This window comes from Capricornis sumatraensis, chromosome 8, assembly GCF_032405125.1.
Source record: "Capricornis sumatraensis isolate serow.1 chromosome 8, serow.2, whole genome shotgun sequence".
Classification (NCBI taxonomy): Eukaryota; Metazoa; Chordata; class Mammalia; order Artiodactyla; family Bovidae; genus Capricornis; species Capricornis sumatraensis.
Window position 1 is genome coordinate 104,999,111 of NC_091076.1, and position 24,302 is coordinate 105,023,412.

Consider the following 24,302-nt stretch of genomic DNA (forward strand, 5'->3'; position numbering starts at 1 on the left):
ATCTAAGGCCCAGAGCAGTCAAATAAAGAAATGCTAAAAAAGACAGAAATTAGCGTTGAAGTCTTCTGAGCATTCATAAGGTGAATGAAGTGTGAGAAAAGACAGTTGGCCTGGTTGGCCTGGTTCCAGAGAAGAGTTTCAGCGCAGTGGTAGAAACTGCTGTAAAGATCGGAGGGGTTGTTGGATGTGGGGGTGGGAGCAGACAGAGGATGGAGGAATGGATGGATGGATGGGCTGGTGGGTGGATGAGTGCGTGGATGGATGGTTGGGTCTTCAGGCATTTGTTTTTGTGTTTGTTTTTTAAGTCAGGGAGAGAATATGTTTGTAGAGGCCAACAAAAAAGCCAGTGGAGAACGAGGAATGGAAACCTTGAGTAAGAAGGATTGTTGCTGATGAGGTCTGGAGGAGGTAGAGTTAGTTGGGAATGAGAACCCAGGTGAAAAAATCACGCTTGCGATGGGGACAGTAGGAATATCTTCTTGAGACGGGAAGAAAGGATGAATACAAATATAGGGAAGGTGAAGGTATTGAGACTTTGGTAACTAAAGGGTTTTTAAGGAGCTCCACAAAGTAGAAGGAAAACAGGTAGAAGGGTCAACGTTGGGGACTTGAGAACGTGGGAAGGTTTGGGTCCACTGACTGTGTCTTGCTGTATATACTGTGAAGCTACAGTTGTTAAAACCATACTGTGGGACTTCCCTGGTGGTCTAGTGGCTAAGACAACCACACTTCCAATGCAGGGGCCCCGGGTTTGATCCCAGGTCAGAGAACCAGATCCCACATGCTGCAACTAAGGGTTCCCATGGCACAACTGAAAGGTCCTGCACACCACAGCTGAGACCCCCCCAAAAAAAACCCTATATTGTACTTGTTCAGAATAGAATAGGACCCAGATCTATCTATATATATATATAGCATGATAAAAATCAAATTTCAATTAGTGGAGAAGCCCAAGGGCCATGACTTGTGAGCCTGTGCTCTAGAGCTCGGGAACCACAGTTAAGCACAGACGTCCTAGAGCCTGACTGACCGGCAGGAGAAGCCGCCTCAATGCAAGGCCCAGGCCCCACAAGTAGAGGGGAGCCTCACTCGGCGCAGCTGGAGAAAGCCCCGCAGCAGCGAAGACCCAGCACAACCACAAATAAACAAGAAAGTGAAATAATCAGTGGGGGAGATGGAATAGTCGAGAAATTATGTTAGTGATGTTTCCTATTTGGAAAAAAAAAAATTAAACCCTTATCTCACACAGTTCACAAGGACAAATTCCAGATGTAAAAATAATAAAATAAAAAAACCAGTCGGGGTGGTGGGGTCTCCGTCGTAGGACCATGGCCCAGTTTGTCTGTAACCTCGCGGAGAAGACCCCGGTGCTGTTCAACGCTGCTGTGACTTACTCGAAGCCTCGATTGGCCACGTTTTGGTACTATGCCAAGGAGGAGCTGGTTCCTCTAACCCCTGCTGAGATCCCTACAGCAATTCAGAGCTTGAAAAAAATTATCAACAGTGCTAAAACTGGTAGCTTCAAACAGCTCGCTGTTAAGGAAGCTGTACTGAATGGTTTGGTGGACACTGAGGTGTGAATGTGGTTTATGTTGGCGAGATCATAGGCAAGCGTGGCATCATTGGCTTTGATGTTTGAAGACCAATTTTTAACATGTGATTATATTTGCTTTATTATTCAAGTGTTCTTGGATCATGTGTGAGCAGACTGCTATTTGAATAAAATAAGACAATGTGTCAGAAAAAAGAAAAAAGAAAACCAGGCAAGCAACATAAACGAGAATGAGTAGGGAGCATTTATCAGGAGGGAAACAGTTAATTCAATCTAGGCAGTCAGTGGGATTACAGTATAATGGTTAAGAGCACACACAGGCTCGGGAATAAAAATAGCTGGATTTGGGGCATGGCACTGCCTCTTCTTAACTGTGTGACCTTGGACAAAGTCCTTAACCTCTCTGGGCATTCAATTCCTCTTTGGTAAAATAAGAAAAAAAAAAAAGTTGACACGCACCTTATAGGGTTGTAACGAATATGTAATATTTGTTACTATAGCACTGGTATATAGAGTAAGCCTTCAAAAAGAGGTTGTTTTTATATAGTCATTAAGAACAATGAGGTTGGGAATTCCCCGGTGGTTCAGTGGTTAGGACCTGGCCTGGTCTGGGTTCAATCCCCTGGTCAAGGAAGTAAGATTTTGTAAGCTAATTGGAGTGGGCCAGGGGAAAAAACAATGAAGTCAATCCATAAGTCCATACATAAGTACAGACCTGGAAAGATGCCAATATTACATTAGAGAAAAAAAGCTACATGCAGATCAATATGAGTAATATTTTAAGTAGGTTAAAAAACAAAGTAAAGCAAAACCGAAAACTTGAATGTGCTTATATATGTATAGGAAAACCTAGAAGGCTGCAAACTGTTCTTTGTTGTTTGTTTGGGGGGAGAATCGTTATCTTTTTTAAGTTAATTAATTTTGGTTTTGGCTGCTCTGGGTCTTCACTGCTGTGCACAAGCTTCCTCTCGTCGCCGCCAGCAGGGGCTACTCTTCGTGAGGGTGTGCAGGCTTCTCACCGCAGTGGGTTGTTACCGAGCACCGGTTCTAGGCACGTGGGCTCAGTACTTGCTACGAGGTGTGTGGAATCTCCCCAGACCAGGGATTGAACCTGTGTCCCCTGCACGGGCAGGCAGATTCTTAACCACCGGACCGCCAGGGAAGTCCCCCCAAATTAAGAGTTTTTGTTTGTTAACATTTAGGGTATCCATTAAATACAGAGTTGAAGAAAATGAGAAGTGTCAACTGCCCTTTATTGTGTGATGTAATAGTCCATAGTGGTTTGGTGGCAAATGTCAGAATATCTCATTAGGGCAGACATAAATTCTGGAATCCACTGAGCAACATTTACTTTCATTATGATGTTAGGAATGTACCCCAGTAGTGTAGTTCACTGGGTAAACTAGTTAAGATTGTTAATTTCAAGATATTTCTTTTTCACATGGTGAGTAACAAATAGCTGTATTCTTCTTAGCGGATAGTTGAAAAAAGAATGTGGCTAGCACCTGAAAATATTTTTATATTGATTACATGTTGAAGTAATATTTTAGATATATTGGGTTATTAGAATATCCAACATTGGGTTAAATAAAATATATTCAAATTAATTGTGATTATTTTTACTTAAAAAAATATGGCTCTTAGATAATTTAAAATTACATATGTGGCTTGCTTTTTTTTGGTCACACCTCAAGACATGTGAGGTCTTAGTTCGCTGACCAGAGACTGAACCCTTGACTCTACAGTGGAAGACCAGAGTCAACCACTGCACCTTCAGGGAAGCCCTGTCATGGTATATTATTACTGAACAGTGCTGATCTGGAAGAACAGTACTGGTGTAATTTTCTTCCCTTGTAAGTGATTTTTTAAAATCTGGATGCCTTTTTTTTCTCTAATACTCAAAAAAAAAAAAAAATACTGAATTGTACTAGTACTGATCATTCTGGGCCAGACCTTATGGGGTTTTCCCCCTTGATATTTTATTTTTATTGTGGTTAAAAATACATAACATTAAACTTAACCACCTTAACCATTTTCAAGTGTTAACAGTTCATTAGTGTTAAGATCTCTAGAACTTTTTCTTCTTGCAGAACTGAAACTATACCCATTAATCACTGATTCCCCCCTTTCCCTCCCCCACACACCTTATGTTTCAAATACAATTTAGGGGGTGAGTGATGAATTAGGAGTTTAGGATTAAAATGTCTATACTACTATATGTGAAATAGATACCAACAAGGACCGCCTGTATAGCACAAGCAGTTATACTCTATATACTCAGTATCTTGTAATAACTTGTAATGGAAAAGTATATCTATAACCGAATCACTTTGCTATACTCCTGAAACTAACACACCATTGTAAATCAACTATATTTCAATAAAAACTTTTCTTAAAAGTATATAATTTTTGTGTATGATGTGGCTTCTTTTTTCCAGTTTGACTGATATAATTGACAAATAACATTCTGTAAGTTTAAGGGGCACAACATGATAATTTGATCTAGATGTATCTTGCAAAATGATTACCGCAAGATATGTCTTTTTAAAAATAAGGGTTAGATTTTTTTTAATTGAGTTTATTGCTGGCTGCCCTGGGTCTTCATTGCTTTGCGAGGGCTTTTCTCTAGTTGCGGCGAGCTGGGGCCACTCTGCGTTTCGGTGCACTGACTTCTCTTGCTGTGAAACACGGGCTCTGGGCTCTGGAGCTCAGCAGTTGTGGCTCCTGGGCTTCGCTCTTCCTTGGCATATGTGGAATCTTCCCGGACCAGCGATCAAACCAACATCCTCTACATTAGCAGGTGGCTTCTTAACCCTTGGACCAGGGATGTCCCAAGATGTATCTTCTTAAAGCCTGCAAAGAATTCCAATTATGATTTGGTTAATAAATTATAGCCAACTATGGGACTTCACTGGAGGTTCAGTGATTAGGATTCCATACTTTCTATGCGAGGACTGCAGGTTTGATCCCTGGTCAGGGAACTAAGATCCCACATGCTACATAGGTGGCCTACAAAGTAAAATAAAAACTCTAAATAAAAATTATAGCCAATTAATAATGAAAAACTTGCAGGTAATCTACTAGTCATGTGTGTTGTTTCCTTCCCGCAAATAGGCAAAGAAATGTTCCAGTGTAGTTCTTTTTTCCGTACCATTTCTGATCTTAGTGCACAGTTCTCACTAAGAAGCAGAAATGTGCAGAAACTGTCCACCAGGCACTTTTTTTCAGGGACTGTTGGTGTGTTTGGTGTTCCCATCTGTTGATGTGGCCACACCGTCTAGGTCACTGCGCCCTGATCCTCACTTCTGGGCATCCTCGGCAAACAGAACGTTTTTCTTTTATCTGATGAGGCATTCGTATTTTAAGTGTGTCAGGGAGATAGATCAGTGTGGCATTGACACTTCTCTCAAAATGAAAAAAATCCTCCTTTTCACCTGTGGATTATTGAACTTACTTTTAGGTCTTTGTATATGTGTGCTCTTGATTTTTAATGCCATCAAGGCTGGATTTCCCTGGCACTCCAGTGGTTAAGACTCAGTTTCCAATGCAGAGGATGTGGGTTTCATCCCTGGTTGGGGAACTAAGATCCCACATGCTGTGCAGTGCAGCCAAAAAAAATTTTTTTTCTTTTAAATAGTCATAAAATAAAATAGAGACTTCCCTGGTGGTCCAGTGGCTAAGACAACAAGCTTCTATTCCAGGGGGCCCAAGTATGATCCCTGATCAGGAAACTAGATCCCATATTCAGCAACTAAGAGTTCACATGCCTCAACCAAGACCTGTGCAGCTGAATAGATTTATTTAAAAATAAAAAGTTAAAAGTTAAAAAAATAAAATGCCAGACAAGGCTACAGTTAGCGCTACACGCTGCTTTCTGGGTAATTTCATTTATTATCATGGCTGTCCCCTAAAGGGCATTTCCAGTAGAACCCTGCCATCTTTAATGCTTTAACCCCGAAGGCTTTAACCCTGAAGCCATTAGTGCTCTTCTCTTGCTAGAATCAATCACTACCATGTGTAAGCTGATTATCCGTTGATTTCATTGTCCTCACGTCCCTCACCTGATGGCTCCCAGGTCCTGGAAACTCAGCGTGTCCCAGATTGAACTCAGCCTGTACCACTCCAGACACCGAACCTGCTTCTCCCCATTCTTTATTCATGATCTGGGCAAGCCACCCATTAATGTAAACATCTTTCCTAATTTCACCTAATGTATAGTAAATGTATAATGTCTAATGTGTAGAAAATGTATTTTCCTAATGTTCGACAGTAAATGACAAATTCTTTGAGATGGGTGCTTCTGTTTGTGACAGCTAGGCACCTCCTTCTCTATAAATTATGCACGTGGAAAATAGGGCTAGTAAGTGCTAGACATAAATAATTTATAACTAAGCTCCTAAATGATGAATTGCGCTGTGTATCACTGCAGATGGCTGCCCCTGTGTATTTTCATGTTGATGGGTAACTTTCAAGGGTTCCTCCTTGATTGCTTTGTTTCGGCTGCTTTTACCCTCAAACAAGGGGCTTTCCAGGTGGCTCAATGGAAAAAGAATCGACCTGCTAATGCAGAAGATGCAGGTTCAATCCCTGGGTCAGAAAGATTCCCTGGAGAAGGAAATAGCAACCCACTCCAGTATTCTTGCCTGAAAAATCCAATGGACAGAGGAGCCTGGCAGGCTACGGTCCCTGGGGTCCCAAAGAGTCAGACGGAATTAAAATAATAACAACGACTCTCAAATAATGCTTTCCTGCTTGCTGGTTAATTAAAGAATTGCCTCACTTTGTGGCAAGGGATTTTATCCATGTTGTTTTGTTTAATTTGTTTCTAGACCAAAGCAACTCCATGTGTAGAAAATCCAAAAAAATGAATGTTTGATTCAGTTTTCCTGTTAGAACTTTCTTCTCTGCCTTTGTTGCTGCGGCTTCTTCACAGGCTCAAAGTGCTGAATCTCATTTTTTAGAGTTTTCTGTAAACCTAAAAAATTGAAACATTTATCCTAGCCATATGACACATAAAGAAGACTTTTTGCTGATTCGTAAGTTCTTAGTATTAATCCAAGAACTGGGGTATATGAGAGCACTGATGGAATATGATACGGCCGAGTCACTCACTTTTGAACAGTTTACGTTTATGGGGAAATTAGATTATAGAAATGTGAGCTAAGAAGCATTGGGGTTTGTTGTTGTTGTTACTGTTTTGTTTTTTTTTGGCATATAGTTGATTTACAATGTGTTAATTTCTGCTATACAGCTAAATGATTCTGTTTGTATATATACATTCTTTTTTATACTCTTTTCCATTGTGGTTTATCACAGAATATTGATACACAGTTCGCTGTGCTATGCGGTAGGACCTGTTGTTGATCCAGTCTGTGAGAAGCATGCATTTAATCAGATTTGGAAAGTGTTCCCAGATGGAATGGGCAGTGTTACCTAAGCCTCCCTTGGTTACTTAGTGCCATCGTGTCCTGGCTCGCTTCCTCCATCTGTCTCCATAAGGCAGTTGGAGATCCTGACCCTGCCTGCAGATTGCCTCTAGTTGGTGTAGGGTTGAAAATATTCCTGCCTCCTGGCTGATCAAGGTGGGACCTGACTGATGTCCCTGTAACTTTGGCCATGAAGACTGCTAATGAATTTGGGACTAGGGTGTATATGCGTGTCTGTGTCTTTCAAAATCGTTAAACTTGTCCAGTTAAGCAGTATAATCTGTGTGGTATGTGAGTGCCCAGTCGCTTAGTTGTGTCTGACTCTTTGAGACCCAGTGGACTCCAGCCCGCCAGGCTCCTCTGTCCATGGAATTTTCCAGGCAAGAGTCTGTGTGGTAGTATATTGGTAAAGCCTGGGGCAGTATTACTTAATTTGTATTTTCCTATTAAACCGTCATTTTGAAGCAAATATGGAACACAAGGACCCTTCATTGTGGAGGGTGATGGAGGTATACCCGGAATTGGCAGGGAAATTCTGAGACGACTGTGTTTGGGTATGAGCCAGTGTATGGAAAGTCTGGGCAAAGGAACGTATGTGCGTGCGTGCATGCTGATACCCACACTTAAGATTCATGAATACATGCAGAATAAGGAATAACCATTTCAAGTGTAAGGGAAAAAATTCAGGAACAAAATACATATATATATATATATATATATATATATATATATACACATATTAATGTGCATTGTGGGGCCTTCTGGTCTTTTGCTTCCTGTTGTGATAGGCAGATCATGGTAAAGATTCAATTAAGAATGTCAAAAGGGACTTCCCCAGTGATCCGGTGGTTAAGAATCTGACTGCCAATGTGGGGGATGGGGGGATTAAGGGGGGATTCGATCCCTAGTCTGGGAAGATCCCACATGCTGCAGGGCAACTAAGCCCTGAGACCACTGAGCCAGCAGGCCACCACAAGAGAGGCCCTCAGTCACCGTAACTAGAGAAACACCACGTGAAGTACAGCCAAAAAAAAAGAATGTCAAAAGGAAAACAGTGATCTGTTTTATATTTGATATCTCACTGCTAGGATTTTGCGTATTTTGTGCCATTATCCCCAATCAAGAGAAGATAATTTTCCTAGGGTTAGAAATGGCTCTAATTGTTTGTTGAAGGGTTAACCTTCTTTTTCTTTCCCCTTGAATCGGCTTGTTCACTTGGCTTAGTTTGACTGGTTTCTGTCTCTCGCCCTCTAGGAAGCTATTTTGCCAGCCACTTCATTATGGGAGGAGAGAAGTTTGATTCAACTCACCCCGAAGGCTACTTGTTCGGAGAAAACAGCGATCTGAACTTTCTGGGGAACAGACCAGTGGCGGTATGATTATCATCCGTTTACTTCCACTCGGGGCTAAGTGGCTGAGTCAAATGGTCTTGTCAAAATAAGTTTGTAATTGCTGGTTCAGCAGCGTCTGCGGCTTGGTCTGAGTTGAGAGGAGCCAGACTGCAGCCTCTTTGGTGGAGCAGGGTCTCCTGGCACCAGAGGCTGCCCCATGGAAAAGTACCCGGTCTGCCTGAGAGTGAGGACGGTTCACAAAACCCAGCTCTCCTAGGATCTGCCCCTCTGAAGCTCTGCCTAAACGCCGCCTCTGCAGACTTCCCTTATCCAGTCCCTAGCTTGTCCTTACCTTGCTTTTCATTCCTCTTCAATTGGAGCAGGAAATGGCAACCCACTCCAGTGTTCTTGCCTGGAGAATCCCAGGGACGGGGGAGCCTGTTGGGCTGTCGTCTATGGGGTTGCACAGAGTTGGACACGACTGAAGCGACTTAGCAGCAGCAGCAGCAGCATAGCAACTAATACCGCATTGTTGTTTTTCGGTCGATAAATCATGTCTAACTCTTTACAACCCCATGGGCTGCAGCATGCTAGGCTTCCCTGTCTTTTACTATCTTCCAGAGTTTGCTCAGATTCATGTCTGTTGAGTCAGTGATGCTCTCTAACCATCTCATCCTCTGCCACCCCCTTCTCCTCCTGCCTTCAGTCTTTCCCAGCATCAGGGTCTTTTCCAATGAGTCAGCTCTTTGTATCAGGTGGCCAAAGTAATGGAGCTTCAGCATCAGTCCTTCCAATGAATATTCAGGGTTGAATTCCTTTGGGATTGACTGGTCTGATCTCCTTGCAGTCCGAGGGACTCTCAAGAGTCTTCTCCAGCACCACAGTTTGAAAGCATCAGTTCTTCCTAACACCACATAAGCTTCCGTTGCCTTGTCCCCTCTATTATCTGCCTTTTGCATCAGAATGTCCATTTCCCAGGGCAAGGGGGCTGTGCCACTGTCGAAACCCAGCACCCAGAACAAAGCCTGGGACATTGTGATAAGCCTTTCATAAAGATCTGTTGAATGAATGACTGACAAGTTTCCCCTCGATATCTGAGTTGATATCAGACTGTCTCTCTCTCCATTCATTCAACTCATTCCATAAATGTTTATGGGGCATTTTCTCTGCACCCAGCATGAAGCTTTGCAAAAATAGCTGCCATGTGGCTACTGATTGGCCACTTTGTGCTAAGGAAGGCCCTAGAGACTTTTCAGACATTATTTCTAAACTTCACAAAGACCCACTTTAGGACTTCCCTGGTGATCCAGTGGTTAAGACTCCGTACTTCCAGTGCAGGGGCCAGAGTTCAGTCCCTAATCTGAGTACTAAGATCCCACATGACACGTGGCAAGGCCAATAAATAAATAAATAAATAAAACAAAACTATATAAAAAAAAAACCCTACCTGTCAGAGAATTTATTATCAGTATTATTTTGTAAGTGAGAGAACTGAGGTTCTGAGCTTTTGTTGTTGTTGTTCTTTAGTTGCTAAGTCGTGTCCAGCTCTTTTGTGACCCCATGGACTATAGCCCGCCAGGCTCCTCTGTCCATGGGATTTTCCAGGCCGGAATACCAGAGTGGGTTTCTATTTCCTTGTCCAGAGGATCTTCCCAAGCCAGGGGCTGAACCCACATCTCCTGCAATGCAGGCGAATTCTTTACCACTGAGCCACCAGGGAAGCCCAGTAGCCTTTATGAAGTGCACACTATGTTCCAGACCCTGTTCAAAATGCTCTCAGAAAATTTTTCCCAAAGCCACATAACTAGATCTGCCTAGCGGCAGATCAATAACCTTTCCACTGCTTCTCTTTGCTTCACAACATCCTGCTGCTCTCCAGAAACTCCTATTTTAGTGGGGCAGGCCAAACACAGGAACAAGAGATACTTCAACAGCAGTCAAGGTCTGAAAGGGCTGCGATTCTGTAGTTATAGAGAGTGGTGGAGGGGAATCGTAAGGGCCGGTGCTTTGGTTCTGGTTTTGAGGAGGAGGCCTTGGAGGATGGCTGAGTCTTCATGAGGCGGGTAGGCAAGGGGCTTCCGGGGAGGGAGGCACAGGGCACAGGCGTGAACGCATTCACATTTCTGTCGAATCAGTAACTGTTTACTGAGAAACTGCTGTGTGCCAGGCACTGTGGGAGGTGCTGGGGACACAAAGCTGAAATGAGCATGGTTTGTTCCTCCCCTGGAACAAATCAGGAAGCCAGTCTGGCAGGAGTGGCCCTTTTCCTGGTGGAGAAGCAAGGTTGGAAAGGTAGATGGGGGCTCCGTTCCCTCAAGATGTGCGCCACCCCCTCCCACAGGCTCGGTGGGGGTTTCCCACAGGCTCGGGAAATACGGACGTGTGTTAGGCAGGTGAGAGCCCCAGAGAAATCATTCGTTTTTTGGTCTTTAGGAAGGTTAATCTGATGCCGATTTTCCATCTGGAGCTTTAATTAAAAAGCATTTTGGTTGTTGTTGATGGTTTTTATTGTTTTCTTCCTTTCCATCTGGGCTTCGCTGATGGCTCAGAAGGTAAAGAATCTGCGATACAGAGGACCCGAGTTCGATCTCCTGGAGACGGGAATGGCAACCCAGTCCAGTAATCTTGCCTGGAAAATTCCATGGACAGAAAAGCTTAGGGGGGCTGTAGTACATGGGGTCACAAAGAGTCAGAAACAACTGAGCGACTAACAACACCTTTCTGTCTGGAGTGACAACCCCCCCACCACAACCCGGTGCTGTGTGCTCAGTCATGCCCAACTCTTTGTGATCCCATGAACTAGAGCCTGCCGCACCCCGCCCCGCCCAGGTTCCTCTGTCCATGGAATTTTCCAGGCAAGAATACTGGAGTGGGAAGCCGTTTCCTTCTCCAGGGGATGTTCCCCACTCAGGGATCAAACTTGCATCTCCTGCATTGGTAGATGGATTTTTCACTGTGCCACCTCGGAAACCAATTCTTAGTTGAACAGTACTTTCAAAATACCAAGTACTTTCTGCTTCACAGTCAATTATGACAACTCATACTTATCAAATGTCTACTGTCTGATTTTTCTACTGTTACCTTAGCCTTTAGAGTGGAATGATCTTTTTTTCTGCTTGAGCCAGATAAGAACTCCCTTACTTCCTGGAAGTGGGCTCATGCTTGAAAAATACTCTTTCTTCTCACAGGGACTTGGCCATTTGCATCCGTTTCTTCCTCCCTTTTTTCTTTCCTCTGGTGTCAGAATAGTTTATATACTTTTTTAAAGTGTAGGTTTTTTTAAAAAAACTTTTTCAGTCCATAAAGGTGATTTTAAAACAAGGGAACACTTCTTTAGGCTCATTTTGAGGTTTATGTTGGCCGACAAACCTCCCCAAAGGGTAACCGTCTTGTTTACACTTCTGTGAGCCCATGAATGACCGAGCTCTTCCAGGAGCCCCAGACAGCAGCCTTGACCTTCACTTGCAGGCTTTCTCCCAAAGAAGCATCAACATTGGCCTTTTTGTTGTTGTTTTTGTGGACTAATCGTTAAACATGCTTCATATTGCACAGAGCAAATGTTTTCAAAGGACATCATCGTTTACGTTAAGAAAGCAAATCAGAGTCACTTCAGAAAGGGAGGTGGAAGTAGAGAATGCAACATGTTTCCCTTTGCTTTTTCCCTTTCTTAGTTAATAATAGCTAACATTGAGTGAACTCTTACCATTTGCCAGGCCCAGTTGTTCCAAGTTCTCTGTATGTGTTGACTCTTTGTGTCTTTGTTGATACAAGTTCAAGGGCAATGCGCAGTGAGGCCGAACTGAAACATCAGAGTTTGGAGCAGAGAAAGGTTTATTGCAGGACCATGGAAGGAGATGGGTGGCTCATGCTGTAAAAAGCCTCAACTCTCCAAAGCGTTTCAGCACAGCACTTTGAAATGGCAGGTGAGGCAGGGGTGGGCAGTGTTGCGAGGTATGTGATCGCCTTGTGCACGGTTCTCTGGCTGATAAGGAGGGAACAGGGGCTGCCACAGGGGTTCACTTTATCAGTCCTCAGGCCCCAGGAGGCCTGGGGCTCTGTGCTCCTGGTCATCAAGTAGCTCTTCCATTTGGTGGGAGTTTTTTTCAGATCTGCAAAACAACTCAGGACATTTGCATCAAATGCTATTATCTAGGTGCTTCCGAGAGGAGCTGAAGCAGAGGATATGGGGGAAGGCCTGTCCAGGGAAGGCCCCATAGGGTCCTGCTCGGTTACATCCTCACACCCTAATAAGGAAGGTCCTGATTTGATGGATGAAAACAAGAGACACAAGGAATTGAAGCAAAGATTGCAAAGCCTAGAAGTGACTGACTCAGGACTTGAACCCAGCAGTCCAGTTCCAGAGCCTGGGGTCCCCTGCCCTTTCCTGATGGTCAGGTTGGGGGTACTCAGGACCCCTGCCCACATCTTATATGTGAGTCTGAGTAGATCCTCGAGGGCAGTTTGTGAAATGTGGAGAGAGTAGCCAGCATGCCCGTGACACGTTCTCACGAGTGACTCTTGAGAGAGTTTGTATTTGGTGTGTAATTCCACCAGCTGACCTGACCTTGGCCGCCTGCTGTTACCGCACGTCAGCTTGTTTAGGGGAAGGCCCAGCGACTGAAGGCTGGCTGGTCACTTGAGTTCTCCAGAGCTGACCTCTACTCTCTGCTAACATATCTCAGTGTCGGTAGACGGGCGTTGGGTTGCAGAGGAAAGAGAACAGCAGCCTTATAAAGCCATCCAGCAGCCCCAGGCAGGAACGGCTCCTCTTTCCAAAGAGATGGGGACACAATATGTTGAAATACATGGTTAGATTAAGTTATAAAGGCCGTAGACTTCCTGGCTTCTGGGGCTTGTCGTATTTCCTGTCATCTTCTGAATGATCAGACTCAGATGAGTCCCATTCAGCTATGGCTCGGCCTGTAGTTTTTACAGAAGCTCATCTCCCGCTTAGGATAATCCATCCGTCAAAGTCAGATGTATTATCAAGTCTTCAGGTCAGATTTAAAGAACCAGAGTGTGGGTGTATAGGGAAGGATGGTTGAAGAGAGGTCGGAATCAAGATTGCAAATTTTACATACCTATTGCAACCCTGGCAGTGAAGATTGCAACCCAAACTCTTTGCAGCCCTGGCAAGGGTCCATCACCCAGGCTCTCAAATTACCCACTTGTAACAGGGAGGCTGTTCTGACTTTGTAGCAATGTCATGCTTGAAAAATGCATTGGAATTGGGTTAGAAAGAGAAGTGTGCAACAATGTTAGCTGCACTCGCTAGCCTTTCAGGTTGGTTATTTCTGCAATTACAGTTCTGGGTGGAGCACATACTCACTTTTTTTTTTTTTTTAAGTTAATTGTGAGTTTTTTCTTATTTCATTTCATTTTAAAATTTTCTTAGCCAAGCCACGTGGCAGGGGGGATCATAGTTCCCAGACTAGGGATCGAACTCATGCCCCTTGCATTGGAAGCGCAGAGTCTTAACCGCTGGACCACCAGACAGATCCCCTCACTGGTTGTTAAGGAACTATCTTAAGTGGTGAACAGGGCTTCTACAGGTCCTTCTACTCTGGCGTCTGTATAGAGGAGATGAGATGGTGGTGTTTGTACATCACAGTTGAGGCCACCCTCCCCTTCCCTAGGTGGCAGAAGAACTGATGGTGGTTTTTTGGTCCTTTATTGCATTAGATCTTTTTTTTTCTTTAAGAGCTTCCTTCTTTTTTTTTTTTTTTTTATGCCTGCACTGGATCTTCGTTTGCTTTGCTTGCGCTTTCTCTAATTGCGGCGAGCAGGGGGCTGCTCTTCCTTGTGGTGCATGGGTTTCTCATTGTGGAGGCCTCTCTTATGGTGGAGATCTAAGCACACAAGGTCTGTAACTGTGGCTCCCAGGGTGTAGAGCTCGGGCTTCAATAGTTGCGGCACACAGGCTTAGTATGCTGCGTGGCATGTGGAGTCCTTCCTGACCAGGGATTGAACCCATGTCCCCTGCATTGGCAGGCGGATTCCTATCCGCTGCAGCACCAGGGAAGTCCTAGATCTTATTTTATTGAGGTAAATTGCTAACACTGTAAATCATTTGGAGGTTTAGTGACCTTAGGATTGTCAGTTATCGAGAGAGATCTTAACTCCAGAGGCATTTAAAAAAATATCCATCTTGCTGGAATATTTTAAGAATTCGAACAGTGACAACTATAGTGCTTTGATTTCCATTTTAGAAAGTTAATTCTTTAACTCAACTCAGAGTGTCGAGTGAATCAGAAAGAGAAGAAGAGACCAGTTAGGAAGTCGTAGTTTACCTTACTTTTCAGATAAAAAGTGCGTTTATCTAGAGAGAAACACACTCCATAGATAAGAGTGTGGGCCATCTCAGAAGACGAAAATGGCCCAGAAGTCATAGTTCATGTTAGTTAAGAATGAGAAGTGCCTGAACTAGGATATTGACATTAAAAAAAAAAAAGGATCCAAGAGTTCTGGGCAGTTAGAGTTGAGGAAAGGGGAGAAGGCAAGGCAGGGGACACGGAGGAGCAGAGCCCCCGGGGGCAGCTGCCACTTAAACAGGGCGCCCTGCAGGTGTTTTGTCTGAAGGCTGGTTTGTGCCCAGGCCTCAGTGTAACCAGGCAGGTTGGTCACAGGTACAGTGATATCTACGGCCTTAGAGCCTCTATTTATCTGCACAGGCTGCCGTAACAAAATACCATAGGCTGGGTGGCTTAAACAACAGATACTCATTTTTCATGGTTCTGGAGGCTGAGAAGTCCAGAATCAAGGTGCCAGCAGACCAGGCTGCCAGTGAAGGCCCTCTTCCTTACTTGCCATGACTGCCTTCTACTGGGTCTTCACACAGCAGAAAGAGCCTGGGAGTTCCCTAGTGGTTAGGATTCTGGGCTTTCACTGGCACGGGTTGGGTTTCAGTCCCTGGTTGGGGAATTGAGATTCTGCAAGCCTCTCAGTACAGCCAAAAAGGAAAAAGAGAGAGAATGATATAGCTCTGTTTCTGTTCCCATCTTGAAGGGCCCACCCTTATGACTTTATCTAACCATATGTTGTTGTTTAGTCACTAAGTTGTGTCCAACTCTTTGCGACCCTATGGACTGTAGCCCTCCCAGGCTCCTCTGTCCATGGGATTTCCCAGGCTAGAATACTGGAGTGGGACTGTAGACCCCCAGGCTCCTCTGTCCATGGGATTTCCCAGGCTAGAATACTGGAGTGGGACTGTAGACCCCCAGGCTCTTCTGTCCATGGGATTTCCCAGGCAAGAATACTGGAGTGGGTTGCCATTTCCTTCTCCAATGCATGAAAGTGAAAAGTGAAAGGGAAGTCGCTCAGTCGAGTCTGACTCTTAGCAACCCCATGGACTACAGCCCACCAGGCTCCTCCACCTGTGGGATTTTCCAGGCAAGAGTACTGGAGTGGGTTGCCATCACCTTCTCTGAAGGAAACCCTATCTAACCTAATTACCTTTCGAAAGCCCCATCTCCAAATATAGTCACTTTGGAAGTTGGGCTTCAGTGTATGAATGGGGGAGGGGGCATAACTGAGTCCATTGTTGTTGTTGTTCAGTTGATAAGTCCTGTCTGACTGTTTGCAACCCCATGAATTGAGCATGTCAAGCCTGCCTGTTCTTCACTATCTCCTGGAGTTTGCTCAAACTCATGTCCACTGAGTCAGTGATGCCATGAGTTCATGACGCAATGTAAAAGTCCATGGAAGGAGTGTGTGGGTGTGTGTTTGTATTAAATTGGATTTTTTGCCTTTTGTCCTTCTTCTTTCCCTCTTCCTTCCTTTGTAATGGTACTACAGCTGTTTTTCATTTTTTTGGACATTCAGTTTGGAGTACGTATTTAATTTCCATCTATGGCCCAGCTATTTGTCGTTTCCAAATGTCCATGTAGAGGAAGAACATACTTCCGTGTGTCTCCTCTGCGCTCACCATTCTCCTGCAGCCCTGATTCACTTTGACATCAGATACGTGTGAGTTTTCCACACATTAGGCAGGAATCATCAGATAAATTGTAGCGTGTCTATACTATGAACTCAGCCAAAAATAAGGTAGAGCTGTATTTACTGAGATGAAAATATATCCATGACCACATCATTTACCAAGAAAAGCAAGTTGCTATATATAATGTAGAGTCTGGTTTCACTTCTGATTAAAGTATTAGTAACAGTGTGTAAAATATTTGTGCATACATTTATGTTGATATTTACAGGTGCATAAAAATACATGAGCACACAGCATTTGAACCTGTGACAGGGGTAACTCTTGGGGCTACATCAGTGACAGGAGGTCCTTTCTTCATATCCTTCTGTGTTGTTTGAATTTTCCCCAGTGGATATGTTTTTATTTTTTAATTGAAAGCATTTACATTTTCTCTAAAAATAGAAAAAGGATTACCATTGAGCATAGGAAGGAAATAGGCCTAGGAGAATATATAAAAGTAGGAAAATGAAGGCCATTCATAGAATAATAGATTTTTTTAGTGAACTGCAGGAAGTGGTCTGCTGAGTGGGGTTGCATGCTCAGTCAGTCAGTCGTGTCTGACTTTTTGTGACCCCACGGACTGTAGCCCGCCAGGCTCCTCTGTCTATGGGATTTCTCAGGCAAGAATACTGGAGTGGGTTTCCATTTTCTCCTCCAGGAGATCTTCCCGACCCATGGCTCGAACCTCCATCTCCCAGATCTCCTGCTCAGCAGGTCCATTCTTTACCACCAAGCACCAGGTTAGGATGTACTAAGAAGCGGTTGCGGCCTTGTAGAAAAAGACAAAGACATCAGAATCAGCATGGGGAGGAGTAGAGCTGGGAGCTTCAGCCTCTGGGTTGTCAAGGTGCAATGATTCACCTTTAGAAAGGTCAGATTCAGTGTGACTGGGTCCTGTTTTTAACAACCTGAGAGTCCAAGAAAATCCAGACTATAGAAAAGCTAAACTATGAATATTTATACTTTTAAAATGCGAATAGGGCTTTACAGACCTTTACGTAAGGGTTTTTTAAAAACAGCACTCTTATAATACCTGTCTCCCTACTCCTGGACTCTCCCCGGAGGTGACTACCCTGCTCAGTTCAATATGTTATCTTCTCAATCTTACTTTCATGTTTTAAAACTGTGACAAAATATGCATAACATAAAAGGTATCATCTTAGCAATTTTAAGTATACCAATGTCAGTATATTCACACTGTTCTACACCCAAGCTCCAGAACTCTTTTCATCTTGCAAAACTGAAGCTCTGTCCCCATTAAATACGAACTCGCCCTTTTCCTCTCCTTTCAGCCCCTGGCAACCGTTCTAAGAATTTGACTTCTAGAGAAGTCTGTATCATGGAGTCTTACAGTATTTGGCTTTTTGTGACCTGTTTATTTCATTGAGCATAATGTTTTCAAGGTTCATCCATGTTGTAGCCTATATCAGAATTTCGTTCTTTTTTTAAAAAAAGAAAAGTATTCAATGGCTGTATCAGGTGTTAGTTGTGGCATTAAGGAAATTTTAGCTGAGGCACGTGGGAGTCTTGTCTTGCAAGCTCTTAGTTGCAGCATGTGAGATCTAGTTCCCTGACTAGGGATCGAACCCAGGCCCCATTTTTTGGGAGCTTGGAGTCTTAGCCACCGGGCTACCAGAATTCTGGCAGTCCCAGAATCTCCTTCCTTTTTAAGGCTGAGCAATATTCCAGGATATAGATAGACCACATTTTGTTTATCCTTTCATCTGTCAATAGACACTTGGGTTGCTTCCTCCTCTTGGCTGTTGTGAATAATACTGCTAAGAACATGAGTGTTACATTCCATTTTTAAGGCACCCATGCCAGTATTGGCCTAGGGAAGAGGACCATTCACTTTTAGAAATTATGTAAATAAAATTATTGCATGTCTTCAGTTTTGAAATGTAACTTGTTTTTCGTCGTTACCCCTTGGCTTTGGGTTAAGATGTGTGCTAGTTGCTCGGTCGTGTTGGACTCTTTGCAGTGCCATGGACTGTATAGCCTGCCAGTCTCTGTCCACGGGATTTCCCAGGCAAGAATACTGGAGTGGGTAGCCTTTCCTTTCTCCAGGGGATTTTCCCAACCTAGGGATTGAACCCAGGTCTCCTGCATTGCAGGCAGATTCTTTACCATCTGAGTGATCTATTCTATTTATGTTACTTTGTAATTCTTAATAAAGATGAAGGAATCGTTTCAAATGCATTCTTTTAGGGAAAGTTGCTTCCTACCACTTCAGTTCAGTTCAGTTCAGTCACTCAGTCGTGTCCGACTCTTTACGACCCCATGAATTGCAGCACGCCAGGCCTCCCTGTCCATCAACTCCAGGAGTCCACCCAAACTCATGTGCATCGAGTTGGTGATGCCATCCAGCCATCTCTTCCTCTGTCATCCCCTTTTCCTCCTGCCCCCAATCCCTCCCAGCATCAGGGTCTTTTCCAATGAGTCAACTCTTCGCATGAGGTGGCCAAAGTACTGGAGTTTCAGCTTTAGCATCAGTCCTTCCAAAGAACACCCAGGGCTGATCTCCTTTAGAATGGACTGGTTGGATATCCTTGCAGTCCAAGGGACTCTCAAGAGTCTTCTCCAACACCACAGTTCAAAAGCATCAATTCTTCGGTGCTCAGCTTTCTTCACAGTCCAACTCTCACATCCATACATGACCACTGGAAAAACCATAACCTTGATTAGACGGACCTTTGTTGGCAAAATAATGTCTCCACTTTTTAATATGCTGTCTAAGTTGGTCATAACTTTCCTTCCAAGGAGTAAGTGTCTTTTAATTTCATGGCTGTAATCCTACCACTTAGTGAATAAATATTGAATCTGTAAACAAAGACTATTTTGCAGTGTGCAGATACCATCCTATCGTATTTCCAAATACTGAGGGACTATAACCAAATTGTAGGTTTTAGTCAAGAGTTAGCTTCAACTGTCTCTTGATTCCAGAGATAACATCAAAAAACTGGTACTTTTATTTTAAAATGTATTTATTTATTTGATGGTATTGGGTCTTAGTTGAGACACGTAGGATCTTCATTACATCATACAGGATCTTGCATTGCTGGGCACAGACTCTCTAGTTGTGGCCCTCAGGCTCAGTAGCTGTGGCCTGTGGGCCTAGTTGCTCCACGGCATGTGGGGTTTTAGCTCCCTACTCAGGGATCAAACCTGTGCCCCCTGCTTTGAAAGGTGAATTCGTAACCACTGGACCCCTAGGGAAGACCCATGCTGGTTACTTTTACATGCAGTGTAGGACAGATTATGTTTTAGGTAAATAAAAGCATAAAAAATAAGAGTACGTGTAATGTTAGTTCCACCTTTGGAAAATAAATTATAACATAAAAAAGACAGCTTTGAAAGCTAGTTGGTTGAGTCCAAGCGTTTGCTATAGTACTTGGCACTAAGAAGGGATTTTTAATGTGACTTCTGTCCTGGTTTTCCACCCTAAGATCTCTGTTTTATGGAGATGAGTTTCTGTAGGTGACGGATCGTGGGATGGAAAAAGGTTCCACTGGTGTGACGGGGCAGGAGAGTGGCGGGGGGCCCTGAGCCACACCATCGGGTTCACTGTGAGGTCCCAGTGATGAGGAGGGGTGTCCCAAAGATGTCAGGTCAGCTGATAATGACTGTTCCTGGCACCTGCTCTTTTTTTTTTTTTAAACTTTCTTTTCTGGAAACAAAAACCATCTGCTTTTAATTTACTTTCTGTTTTTTTTTTCTTTTAACTTTTGTATTGGGTGTTGTGAAATATTTATATGGAAATATATAAACCATATCTACTGTTAAAGAAACTATAAACAAACACCCTTGGACTCACCACCTAGATCAAGAAATGAAGCATTCCCAGCACCTTAGCAGTCTGCCCTGTGCCGGACCCTGGTCACAGCTTTATCGAGATACAATTCACCATGGATTTCTCCACAGAAGCATTACCATCTTTCCCATGGTAGTTAATAAGTATCTTGGGGAAGTTAGTTGGAAACTACTGCCTAGATGTCTTCTTTTTTTAATGCAAAAACCGCTCACTAAGTTTACTCCTTTCTTCACATAAAGGTGCTGCACTGGCTGAGGTTAGTGAAATAGGACATTGCATATATTAGATCTAGGGCATTGCTGAAAGATTCAAGGCAGAGACTGTGATTCTATCTGTCTGGTATGTCGGGTTCAATGTATAGTCTTATGGAATTAAAGGTGTAAAAAGGAGTGGCAAGGTAACCTGAAATTATGAGAAAAAGGAAAAAAGAAAATTCCCTAGAGAAGAAACATTGCTGGAGTTGACGTTGCTGGAAGGAACAGGAACAGTGTTTAGGAACTTCCCTGGTGGGCCAGCGGCTAAGACTCTGCACTCCCAGTGCAGAGGGGCCTGAGTTGGATCCCTGATCAGGGAACTAGATCCCACAGGCCACAACTAAGAATCTGCACGCTGCAACTGAGACCTGGTGCAGCCAAATAAATAAATACGTAAATATTAAAAAAAAAAAAGAAGAAGAAGAAGAAGAAGGGGCTTCCCTGGTGGCTCAGTATAATGAATCTGCCTGCCAATGCGGGAGACAGGGATTTGATCCCTGGTCTGGGAAGATCCCACATGCCGTGCAGCAGGTCAGCCCCTGTGCCCCTACTGAGCTTGTGCCCTGGAGCCAGAGAGCCACGACTACTGAGCCCCCGTGTAGCAGTCACTAAAGCCCTTGCACCCTAGAGCCCGCGCTCTGCTACAAGAGAAGCTTCCGCAATGAGAAGCCCGTGCACCGCAATTAGAGAGAAAGCCCAAGCAGCAGTGAAGGCCCAGGCCGGCCAAAACTAAAATACATCTAAAGAAGAAGAAGAGGGCCTGATCTGTGAGGCACAGTCAGTGTAGTGTCTAGGCTTTGGTGCTCAGACTGTGTGTCCCCGGCCCTCTCAAAGGACACAGCCAGCTCATGGCTTTTCCTGCTGTATGTGGCAGACCCTTTCTAGCATGCCAGCTTCTCTAGGTCCCATGCTGGTTACTTTTACATGCAGTATAGGATAGATTATGTTTTAGGTAAATAAAAGCCTAAAATAAAGAGACTTAACAGTATGTGTAATGTTAGCTCCACCTTTGGAAAATAAATTATCACATAAAAAAGACAGCTTTGAAAGTTAGTCGGTTGAGTCCAAGTGTTTGCTATAGTACTTGGCACTAAGAAGGGATTTTTAATGTGACTTCTGTGCTGGCTTTCCACCCTGAGACCTCTGTTTTATGGAGATGGGTTTCTGCAGGGGACGGATGGTGGGGTGGGAAAGGGTTCCACTGGTGTGACGGGGCAGGAGAGTGGCTGGGGGCCCTGAGCCACATCGTCAGGTTCACTCTGAGGTCCCAGTGACCTCAAGGTCTGTTTTTCCAAAGACTGCTGTGCCTGTTTTGGAATCATTTAATGTGGTCCATTGCTCTTCCAGGCTTCCCTGGTGGCTCAGAGGGAAAAGAATCTGCCTGCAATGCAGGAGACCTGGGTTCAATCCCTGGGTTGGGAAGATACCCTGGAGAAGGGAACGGCTACCCACGCCAGTATTTTGGCCTGGAGGATTCCATGGACAGAGGAGCCTGGCGGGCTGTAGTCCATGGGGTCGCAAAGAGTCAGACATGACTGAGTGACCTTCACTTTCACTTCACTATTGCTCTTCCAGGCTCCTAAGAGGCCCCCCCCTCCCAGCACATGAGACCCTGACGTTTGCCAGGGTGTTTATGGGAGGATGTCCTCAGTGGCTCTTCCCCATCCTGCTTTACATTCCGCACCCCTGACTGATACCCCCAGGACCCAGGCACCTTTCAGTTCCTGCCTGTGTGCGCGTTAGCCCGGTCCCCTGGGGTGTTTGGGATGATGAGCCCAGCAACCCCATTGGGTGATGCTGAGATTTCACCCTGATTATGGTCTAACGGCCAGGAGGGAAGTGGGGGCAGTTCTGAGTAGGGCAGGCACTGTCTTGTAAGAGGCTTGTCTTGTTTGAGACTGCCGCTGTAGTCTTCAAGCAAGGGGGATTCCTATTTTCCAAGGAGAGGGAGTCAGCCACTTTGTGGGCCCAGGTAATCTGGGGTTTGAGGTTCTCAAGTAAATAGACACAGACACCCCCATCCTGAGGCTTCCCAGGTGGCTCAGTGGTAAAAGAACCTGCCTGCCAATGCAGGGGATGCAAGGAGAAGGAAATGGTAACCCACCCCAGTACTCTTGCCTGGAAAATTCCATGGATAGAAGAGCCTGGCGGGCTACAGTCCATGGGGTTGCAAAGAGTCAGACACGACCGAGTGACCAAGCAGGACACACAGCCCCATCTCAAGCCTTAGAGTTCATGCCTTTCCATGAGGGCCTTGACTTTGATGTAACAGACTTGCCTGGACTGAGTTCACCCTTCTTAGTTTTTTTTCGTGGCTGTGCTGGGTCTACGTTGCTGTGCAGGCTTTCTCTCGTTGCAGGGAGCAGGGGCTACTCTCTACTTGCAGTGCTTGGCCTTCTCATTGCAGTGGCTTCTCTTGTGGAGCTTAGGCTCTAGGGCGCACAGGCCCAGTAGTTGTGGAGCTTAGTGCTCCAGGGCAACTTCCTGGACCAGGGATCGAACCCGTGTCCCCTGCATTGGCAGGCAGACTCTTAATCAGTGGACCACCAGGGAAGTCCTTCTTCTTGGTTCTGCCACTCCTTAATATCAAGTGCTGTGCCTGCGGGGGGTGAGTGCTTTTAGGCCAATTGTCATACTTGGCTTCATGTCATCATATCTGAGATTGTCTTTTTCCGTTTTCATTGGATGGACGATTTTTAATAACAGCCACCCAGTCCCACGGTCCTTCTTGTGGCTGTTTCTTCGGCACCTCCTGTACCAGAGACGTGAAACTGGTCAGTGTGCGCCCCCTCACCCCTGCCACAGCTCATAGCATCCCAGGGACCTTCACCCCACTGATGGGTTCACGTCGCCATCTGGCAGGTGAACGACCCACCACCCCCAGAATTCCACCTGCCGAGTCCCCTTCCGTAGGTAGCCTCTGATGCCACCTGTTCTAAGGCAGACTCTCTGGAAGCAAACCTGCATTGGAGATCTTTATGAAAACTGTTTATTGAAGGAATGCTCTTTGGAGAAAAGGTAAAACGGAAGCCAGATGGTGCAGGGGAGCAAAATTAGCAACAGTGTGGTCTTGGCAGAGACTTGCTCCAGCCTGGTCCCTTGGAAAAACTCTGTGGAGTGCAGCTTGCACCACAGAATCCCCCCATCTCGAGGACAAGGGGCTGGCCTTTTGTACCCCCTGCCCTGCTGCTGTGAACCTTCTATTGTATGAATTTTGTTCAGCATGAAAGTGAAAGTGTTAGTTGCTCAGTCATGTCGACTCTTTTGCTACCCCATGGACTGTAGCCCGCCAGGCTCCTCTGTCCCTGGGATTCTCCAGGCAAGAATACTGGAGTAGGTGGCCATTCCCTTCTCCAGGCGATCTGCCCGACCCAGGGATTGAACTCAGGTCTCCAGCATTGCAGGCAGATTCTTTACCATCTGAGCCACCAGGGAAGCCTTTGTTCAGCATGCGCATGCATATTTGTTAGGTGGATGCTCATGGTTGGCCTTGCTGGGGCACCCAGCATGCTGTAGAAGACTCTGCCAGACATTTTTCCAAAGCAACTTTGCCAATTTTACTCCTACCAGGAGTGTTTGGGGTCCCTGGCACCTAGTTATTTTCCATCTTTTTCATCTTGGCTATGCTGGTGGGAAAGCACAATTAATTTCCATTTTCTGGATGACACAAGAGGTTGAGTACATTTTTTTTTCCTTAGTTTTTTTTTTTTTTTGAAGTGAACCATTTTATAGTCTTTTCTTGAATTTGTTACAATATTGCTTATTTTTATTTTTTTGGCCATGAAGCATGTGGGACGTTAGTCCCCTGACCAGGGATCCAGCCCATAGTCCCATCATTGGGAGATGAAGTCTTAACCCCTGAACCTTAACTTCCCTCACTGGGAAGCACCTTTTACATATGTTTAGTGGCCATTTGGATCCATCCTTGGAAAAGTGTCAGTTCAAACCTTTTC

General features: G+C 44.7%; 1 protein-coding gene across 2 annotated transcripts in view; it reads left to right on the forward strand.

The window, feature by feature from the left end:
• Window positions 1–24,302, forward strand: part of RNF157 (ring finger protein 157) — a 77,821-nt gene that overhangs the window by 12,461 nt on the left and 41,058 nt on the right. For both annotated transcript variants that reach the window (XM_068977901.1, XM_068977902.1), the window contains exon 2: window positions 8,233–8,351. In XM_068977901.1, coding sequence (XP_068834002.1) covers window positions 8,233–8,351 — 119 coding nt within the window. The remainder of the gene's footprint in view (window positions 1–8,232; window positions 8,352–24,302) is intronic.